The following is a 9,716-nucleotide window of genomic DNA, read 5'->3' as shown; positions in this document are numbered from 1 at the left end:
CTGTTTGCGACACGAGAGAACGCTCAGTGTCAACTATGGTTTTCCCTGAGCCCGTGAGACGAACCACCGCTGGGGGTGGATGCGTTTGCCCACAGCCCATGGCCCAAAACGCTTCTGTACGCATTTTCCTCCACCTCCTCTGATTTTACGGTTCCTGAACCGAGTTCAGGAGGAGGGATTGACAGCTCTCCTGGTGGCCCCCGAGCGCGTGAACGCACCATGGTTTCCAGTCTTGCAACGTCTGTTGTCGGGGCTCCCGTGGAAACTGCCGTGGAGGGAGGACGCTCTCCTTCAAGCAGGAGGAGCGATCAGGAGTTACCCAGAAATAGGCCAGCACCTGTGGGTCTGGCCGCTGAGCGGTCTCGCTTAGAGAGGATGGGTCTCCCACAGGAGGTAGTGCGCACAATCCAGGATTCACCTGCTGCATCTACCATAGCTCTGTACACATCAAAGTGGGCAGCTTTTCAGCGCTGGTGTACAGAGAAAGGTGTAGAGGCCACCTCGTGCCCATTAGGCGACGTGCTGTCTTTTCTACAACAGCTGATGGACAGGAAGTTGGCATTCAGCACGATTAAAACGTACGCTGCAGCCATTTCTTCCTGCCACGAAGGGTTCGGAGACAGAACAGCTTTTAATCACCCGCTGATGAAGCGGTTTCTAAAAGGCGTACAGAGACACAGGCCTGTTTCACGCCCACTTGTGCCACAGTGGGATTTAACGCTGGTCCTGCGAGCCCTGATCAAAGCTCCATTTGAGCCTATGGATCAGGTTCCACTTAAATTCTTGTCTCTTAAAACAGCCCTGCTGCTGGCTTTAACATCCGCTAAGAGGGTAAGTGATTTATCTGCCCTCTCTGTCGCTCCGTCATGTCTCAGAATTCAGGCTGACGGTAGTTCAGCTGATTTAAGACCAAACCCAGATTTATGCCTAAAAACATCACGAGCTCTTTTAAATCAAGAGTGATATCGTTGGAGGGGTTTTTCCCTCCCCCCCACAGATCAGAAGAAGAAGCATCTTTCCATCTTCTCTGTCCGGTGCGGGCGTTGACGTGTTACATAGTGCGCACAGCTGTAATGCGTCAAACTCAACATCTGTTTGTACATTATAGAGATGCATCTGCAGGTCGCCCTTTATCCACCCAGCGTTTGTCACAGTGGCTGTGTGAGGCCATTTCTGAAGCCTACAGAGCATCAGATTTAGAGCCTCCTGTCAACCTCAAAGCACACTCGACCAGGGGTATCGCATCTTCGACTGCCTTGCATAATGGTATGTCAATGCAGGACATTTGCACTGCGGCCGCGTGGTCAACACCCTGCTCATTCATTCGCTTTTATCTACGTGATGTGACGGCTCGTTCCATGACACATTCTGTCCTTAGTGTTCTAACAGAATGAATATTGTTGTTTTCATGGAACTCTGTTTAAGCTCACATCTGTCTGCATGCTTCATAGTGTGAGATGTTGTTATCAGTCACAAGTTGTGTCTGTGATTTTGGTTCTATTGTCACTAATCAGTTCATGACTATTGTTACCAATCAGTTCATTTGATTAATAATCAGTTCATTTGTTGTTATTAATCTGTTTATACTGTTCAGCCATGAATTAGTTGGTTCATGCCCCCCCCCCCCCCCCCAACATCTTCTCTTCCCGTTGAAATTTTCCGGGGCGTTCATGTTTTTTCAGAACGCATAGTTACACAACATGCGTCTGTGTATGGCACACATAACTATGCAACGCGTAATTATGCACATGGGCAGCTGAGTGACAAGACTTTTTTGGGCAAGCTTCTGCTTCATACTGTGTTCGAATGGACCCAGTGAGACGAGGACAACATCCGCTTCGCCCTTAACCCACTAAGCGAAGGCCTTAAAGGGCGAAGCCTATACGACATAGAACGTTGGTTACGTACTGTAACCCCAGATTCTATGAGTATAGGCGTAGCCCTTTAAGCGTCGGGCCTCACTGGCTCCTGAATAGCTGAAGAAAAAATAAAGCTATTTGGGAGCCGATTACCTGCTCTTAATGTAACTTATACGGATCGGGTGGGGCCCACACAGCAGGTGGGCGTGGACTAATTTTTTCAGTGTGATGCTTACGCATAACGGGATAAACCCACTAAGCGAAGGCCTTAAAGGGCTACGCCTATACTCATAGAATCTGGGGTACAGTACGTTACCAACGTTCTTACTGAAAGTCTGTTTGGAGTTCTGGTTGGGACTGCAGTCTTGCTGGAGCCTTACAGCTGAACTAAAGAGCTGATGAATTGGACCATGTGCCAAAGGTCCCTCCATTTCAGCGGAGTCACAGCATGCCTCGCTGTGAACTCACCCCAAGCATTAAATGCTCTCAACTTCTAAGGAAGCTTATTCTGTTGAACGGAGTACCGTCACTACTTCAGACGATTACCAGCCACTCTGACCGGAGACGCTGAAAAGGGAGCATGAAATGGACCTCTGTACCGGAGCTGATTTATCTTCTGCAAAGGTAAAGAGTCGTCACACCCTGAGTGTACCGAGGGCTGAGCTGGGGTCGAAAGAAGGGTGCCATTCCGGGTCAACACATTTTCCTTCATCCATTTCAATCCTCCTCTTTAAACTTCTTTTCTCCTTCTCTTTAAACTTCTATTCGCCAGTAAATCAAGCTAAGTGCCTTCAGAGATGAATTATTCTTACATGCAGTGTTCCCTCAGTGAGGACTGAACTAGGCAAAAGGGCCTTCTCCTATTCCGCTCCTGTTTCCTAGAACATCTTACAAAAAGATTTGAAGCTCTCGACCTTGACCTCTCTAAGTGTCTTTAAGAATCTGTTGGACACCTGGCAGGGTCCAATGCTGACATGTTCCTGTTGTTAGTTTTCTACATTTGTCTTGGAATCTAGCTATTTTTTTGTTTTGTTACCTTTTCCTTTTAGCCATCCTATTTGTTAAAAAAAAAAAAAACTGTAGTATGCTTTTTTATAACTGTTTATTGTTGTTGCTGTTGTCCATTGTTGTCATCTTTCTTTGTTGAAATCAGGTCTCTCTTGTAAATGAGTCCTCGAGGCTCAATGGGATTTACCTGCATAAATAAAGATTGATTGATTGATTGATTCTCCATCAGTAATCCTCTGTTGTCTTGTTATTTGAACTTTCTAAGTTTATTAATCAGAAACAGATCAGCAAATCAATGTGTACATGTTTTGATGTTAAATTTTGATTTGGTTAAATAAATGACCGCATTTATTCTGATGGGTCAAAGGTAAATTACGTCTCATGTCACTAATTATACACTCCACTCTCAAGTTATCTTGGTCACATGGAAGAAATTTAACTCGAAAAAGAAAGAATCCGTTGTTAATTAAACAATTAATATTCTTTGTGCTTGAACTAGCCTTGAGAATAATTAATTAAGTAGTGTGTCCGCAGCGATAGCTGTCCTGTCATACTACAGTGGCATTCCTGTTTGAAGTGCAGTGACGTTTAAGGGCCCTGAGATCACGAGCATCTAGTAGAGTTTTACGGCCTTGACCCTTACGCACAGCGATTGTTCCAGATTCTCTGAATCTTTTGATGATGTTATGCACGGTTGATGATGATAACAAAAGTCTTTGCTATTTTACGCTGGGTAACACCATTCTGGTATTGCTGCACTATCTTTCTGCGCAAAAATGGTGGAATTGGTGATCCTCTTACCATCTTGCCTTCTGAGAGACACTGACACTCTGAGAAGCTCTTTTTATACCCAATCATGTTGTCAATTGACCTAATTAGTGTTAATTGGTCTTCCAGCTGTTCGTTATATGCTCAATTTCTGTTTTCCAGCCACTTATTGCTACTTGTCCCAACTTTTTTGGGATTTGTTGACACTGTGAAATTTTGAATCAACATATTTTTCCTTTAAAATGTTACATTTACTCAGATTAAACTTTTGATTTGTCATCTATGTTATATTACAAGTAAAATATTGACATTTGCCATCTCCACATCATTGCATTCAGTTTTTATTCACAATTTGTTTAGTGTCCCAACTTTTTTGGAATCCGGTTTGTATTTTTACACAGAAGTGCTAATGTATTTCACTTAAATTTGTAGCATATCTATTATTGTTCTTATACAAAACACATTTTAAGAATCCAGAAGACACGCAGTAAAATGTCTGCTGGGGGATGCGGTGAGCTGATGTGTTTCTGTGTAACTGAAGAAATCATTAGCTAAAAGAATCAGAAAGTAAGGTGTCTTACACCATTACCGGTAGAAAAGAGAGCCTTGACGTCCTTTTCAGGAACACAACCAAGTCAATGGTTCAGGTACGTTGACGACACCTGAGTTAAAATTAAATCTCAGGAAGTCCAACATTTTACTTATCATATCAACTCTGTGGATAAATATATCAAGTTCACACGAGAAGATGTAAAAAATGGCAGGTTGGCTTTCTTGGACTGTGAGGTCTCAGTCTCTGATAGAGGACATTTGCAAACTGAGGTGTACCGCAAACCCACCCACACAAACCAGTATTTGCAGTTTGACTCCCATCACCCTTTGGAGCACAAGTTAGGAGTCATCAGGACTCTGTACCACAGAGCAGACAGCATCCCCACTAACTCAGGAGCCAGGCAGAAGGAGAAATCCTACACAAGACAGGTTCTAGAACAACGTGGATATCCTAACTGGGCCTTCCTGAAAGCAGAGAAGAAACCCAAACAGGACTCCAGTCAGCCATCAGGTGAAAAGGAGGAACCCAGACCCAGACCAGTGGTCATTCCATATGTTGAGGGAGTATCAGAGAAACTGAGACATTTATTTTCTAAACATAACATCCCAGTGGCTTTTAAACCCCAAAATACATTAGACTGGTTCATCCCAAAGATCCAGTCCCCCGGCACAAACAGAGTAATATTGTGTATGTTGTTCAGTGTCAGGAGGGTGATCAGTCTTACATCGGGGGAACTAAACAGCCACTGGCCAAAAGGATGGACCAACACAGAAGATCAACATCATCAGGCCAGGACTCTGCGGTCTACACTCATCTCCAGGCCAGCGGTCACTCTTTCAGGGATGAAGATGTTCACATCCTGGACAGAGAGGAACGATGGTTTGAGAGAGGAGTAAAGGAGGCCATCTTTGTGAAAAGAAATCGTCCATCATTAAACAGGGGCGGAGCCTCCGTGTTCAACTGTCCCCCTCTTACAATGCTGTGATTGCTAGTATCACTCAGCCCTCTGTGAACAGTAAACAGCCATCAGGTGCTAATGATCCATTGTTAGGCTGATGGTCCTTCTTGAGCATGTGAGCAGCTGGTTTTGGTTGTCAGCAGCAAACTGGTTGATCCACTCTGAGAAGGTGCTATTTAAGAGACTGAGCTGAATACAGCTCCTCAGACTGAAGAAGTCTTTTGGATGAGAGACGAAACTTTTCTACAATTTTGTTGCTTTGTTTTTTTTTTTTTTGAATGTCCAGAGGACCAGATTGAACTTTTTTAGATTTTTCTGTCTGGATTATTGAGCATGCATCAGGACATTACTGGTAATTTGTTTTTCCTCTGCTTTATAAAATGAAAGATTCTGGGTTTTTTTTTAAAGGCTCAGCAATTACAGACAATTTTCCACTAACGCTTTGGTGCATATTTTCTGCACTCATGTACAAAAACATACACATGCCCATCGTGTAGAAATTAACTAATGGAGCTGCTGCAGTTTACAAACTAACAGAAGAATTGGCTGTAGAATAACACAAACTGAAATGAAAATGTTTCAAAATGCCTCTGACTGTTTACATACTAAATGTGTGTTGCCAGATTTTTTGAACATTGTTCTAAATCCATGTGAGGAAATTAAATTAAATTAAATTCAGTTTATTTATGTAGCGCCAAATCACAACAAAGTATTCTCAGGGCACTTTACAGAAACATTCACATACATGAAAGCCAATTAGTAAAGTTCTCTACCTAAGGAATCCAGCAGACAAGTTGAATTTAAGATCACATGAACATTTCAAGGCATTTTAAAACTCCCTCATGAAAGCTGCACATTGTGAGATACTATCTTTGGGTTTGTTTCTGCTCCCAGCGTGTCCAGGACAACGTATAAACTGTTAGCCACTTCATCTGTCATTGGTTGTAATGTTCTGGCTTATTGATGTGATATCAGCCAGTTTTCTTTAGTATTTCTTAGTAAACCAACATCTATCTCTATTCATGTTCTTACTCTGTCAGGCCTGGGCTTTCCTCAATCACCTCCCAGTTCTGGAGGTCCATTTGAGCGTGAAGGGCTGGTGGGAGCAGAGCCAGGAGCAGATGGAGCGTACCGTTCCTGCTGCAGGGACCAACCTGAGAGAGGACAGCAGCTGGTTGGACGTGCACGCTGACCAGGAGTATGTGCTGCAGGTGTCACTGCGACGTCTCAGCATGGGCCAGCAGAGGGTCAGTGTCACACATCTGGGGACAACATCTGAGTGTCCGGTAACAGAAACATCTGGGGCCAACATTTGGGTGTCCGGTAGCAGAAACATCTGGGTTCAATATCTGGGTATCCAGTAACAAGAACATCTGGGGACAACATCTGGGTATCAATTAGGATTGTGCAATATATACGGTACACGGTAGAAACGATAGAAATTTAGCCTACAATAGAGATCTGTCTTCTACCAGCTAACCGCAGTAATGCTGTGTCTGATATAAAATCAGAGTTGTCAGATTTAATCGTTACTTTTCTTGTTTAAAACTGTGTGCAAGTGGTGTTAAAGTATTTTCTTTGAGAGCTAAGTAGCGAAGCTACAAGCTAACTACAGCCGGCTTGCCATAGTGTTGTCGTATTCTGACGCATGTGCAACACGCTGTGTTCCATCGAAAGGTTTTTTTTTCCGTCGAAAGTTAAAGTAAGCGTTTTTTTTTTTCAAGGCAAATATTTTAATATTGCAATAAATCAATCAATCAATCAACCTTTATTTATACAGGTAAATCCCATTTTGAGCGTTGGTCAGCTTTAGAGAAACCTGCTCTCTGATCTGTGAAAAGAACGCCGTGTTGTGTGATTTTACTGTGAGACCCTCTGGTCAAAGCCACAGACTCATTTTGTGTCAGCTCTCCATTAAAGCAGAAGGAGACGCCCACTAGAGGATTGGAGGGTGAAGTGTTTTCAGTTGCTGCTCTGTTGCTGATCATTTCTTAAGTGAGAAGACTGGAAACTGTTAAGAGTTAACAAGATATTCTTTTGTTTAAAACATATGGCTAAAACTACATTTGATATCTTTTGCACTGTTTTGCACAAGCAAGAAGCCTAATACTTGATTTGTTTATTATTTTAAAACTCTCTGGACCTAGTAGTGGAATTTTTAAAAAAATTCAAAATATATGATGGCAAAAGGACACCTATGCTTTTTAAAAAATTCCTATTAATTTTTATACCCAAAACATATTGCGATATATATCGTTATTGCCACCCTTCACAATACATATCGTGTTATGAATTTTATGCCATATCGCACATTCCTAGTATTAATTAACAGGAACATCTGGGGGCCAACATCTGGGTATCCAGTAACAGGAACATATGGGGCCAACATCTTGGTGTCTGGTAACAGAAACATCTGGGGCCAACTTCTGGGTGTTCGGTAACAGGAACATCTGGGGCCAACATCTGAGTATCCAGTAAGGCTGGACAGTAATTCGATATCAATATATGTCACAGTATACTTTTATTCTATAACGGTGATATGAGTTTTAATCACGATAAACTGCAGGTTTCAGTCCAAAAAAGTTAAATCTGGTCCTCTGGACATTCAAAAAAACAAAACAAAGCAAAGCAAAACAACAAAAAAATCTAGAAACGTTTCGTCTCTCATCCGAGAGACTTCCTCAGTCTGAGGTGCTGTATTCAGCTCAGTCTCTTAAATAGCACCTTCTCAGAGTGGATCAACCAGTTTTGCTGCTGACAACCAAAACCAGCTGATCACATGCTCAAGAAGGACCATCGGCCTAACAATGGATCATTAGCACCTGATGGCTGTTTACTGTTCACAGAGGGCTGAGTGATACTAGCAATCACAGCATTGTAAGAGGGAGACAATTGAACACGTAGGCTCCACCCCTGTTTAATGATGGACGGTTTCTTTTCACAAAGATGGCCTCCTTTACTCCTCTCTCAAACCATCGTTTCGCTTTATCCAGGATGTGCACATCTTCATGCCTGAAAGAGTGACCGCTGGCCTGGACATGAGTGTAGACCGCAGAGTCCTGGTCTGATGATGTTGATCTTCTGTGCTGGGCCATCCTTTTGGCCAGTGGCTGTTTAGTTTCCCCGATGTAAGACTGATCACAGCCCTCCTGACACTGAACAACATACACAACATTGCTCTGTTTGTGCCGGGGGACTGGATCTTTGGGATGAACCAGTCTTTGCCGTAATGTATTTTGGGGTTTAAAAGCCACTGGGACGTTATGTTTAGAAAATAAACGTCTCAGTTTCTCTGATACTCCCTCAACATACGGAATGACCACTGGTCATTCCACAGCCACTGGCCAAAAGGATGGCCCAGCACAGAAGATCAACATCATCAGGCCAGGACTCTGCAGTCTACAATCATCTCCAGGCCAGCAGTCACTCTTTCAGGGATGAAGATGTTCACATCCTGGATAGAGAGGAACGATGGTTTGAGAGAGCAGAGAGGAGTAAAGGAGTAAAATAAAATGTATATATGTGAACAAGAAACGGAACCACACATCTAAACTGAACAATAAAAGTAGACATAATGAGTGCAAATACATCAAATGATGATGAAAACCTATAAAATTTTAAATATAGATGTTTTTGTAGAATCTGGTTCATCAGAGATTTAAATGTGAACTAAAGTTCATTAAAAGTTCATTTGCAGGATATATGTGTGTGTCTGTGTGTGTGTGTGTATATACATATGTACATATGTGCGTATATACATATATATATATATATATATATGTGTGTGTGTGTGTGTGTGTGTGTGTGTGTATATATACATATGTATATATGTGCATATATACATATATATATATATATATATATATTATATATGTGTGTGTGTGTGTGTGTGTGTGCATGTGTCAGACTCAGAGATTCTTTGTCATTCATCAAAAGAAAGTAGACAGTGTACTTGTTTTTCTTAGTTCATATCTTAGATGTTATCATTGTTTTTCTTTAACATTTTATTGTTGGATGTAACTGGGACCCAGTGTAAATAATTCCATTCCACCACATGTACCACATGTGGTGCGAACGACAATAAAGAATCTCTGACTCTGACCGAGTCTATGTGTGTGTATATATGTGTGTATATATATATATATATATATATATATATATAGAGAGAGAGAGAGAGAGAGAGAGAGAGAGAGAGAGAGAGAGAGAGAACAGAGACTCTCACGCTGTTTAAACCAACTGTTTTGGGGGACACGGAGACTGCCGCGCTCTGTTTGTACTGACAGTTTTCTAGTGGCGGGGGTGTGTTCAGCGTCAGGGTTCAGCATGAAGGAAGAGGCTGCTTTTAGCTTTTTAGCTAGTGCACCTGCATTGCGAGCCGCTACTTTAGCTTTACGTCAGTGCAGAAAGGTGATTGGGGGTGGGGTTCGGTAGACGGGGCTCTCGGTTCTGTTGACGGGGTGGGGCTCCCCTCTTGTATAATGGTAGGGGAAGCACAGATATATATGGATATATATATATATATATATATATATATATATATATATATATATATATATATATATATATATAT

The 9,716-nt window shown here is 42.2% G+C and overlaps 1 protein-coding gene across 1 annotated transcript in view; it reads left to right on the top strand.

Moving 5' to 3' along the window:
- The window catches only part of LOC119410436 (activating signal cointegrator 1 complex subunit 3), a 62,939-nt gene that overhangs the window by 29,903 nt on the left and 23,320 nt on the right, over positions 1 to 9,716 (top strand). Inside the window, exon 3 of the mRNA XM_037677346.1 lies at positions 6,187 to 6,393. Coding sequence (XP_037533274.1) covers positions 6,187 to 6,393 — 207 coding nt within the window. The remainder of the gene's footprint in view (positions 1 to 6,186; positions 6,394 to 9,716) is intronic.

This window comes from Nematolebias whitei, chromosome 5 (genome assembly GCF_014905685.2).
Source record: "Nematolebias whitei isolate Nwh7 chromosome 5, NemWhi1, whole genome shotgun sequence".
Taxonomy (NCBI): Eukaryota; Metazoa; Chordata; class Actinopteri; order Cyprinodontiformes; family Rivulidae; genus Nematolebias; species Nematolebias whitei.
The sequence above is the reverse complement of the archived record's forward strand: the minus strand, read 5'-3'. Positions and strand labels throughout refer to the sequence as shown.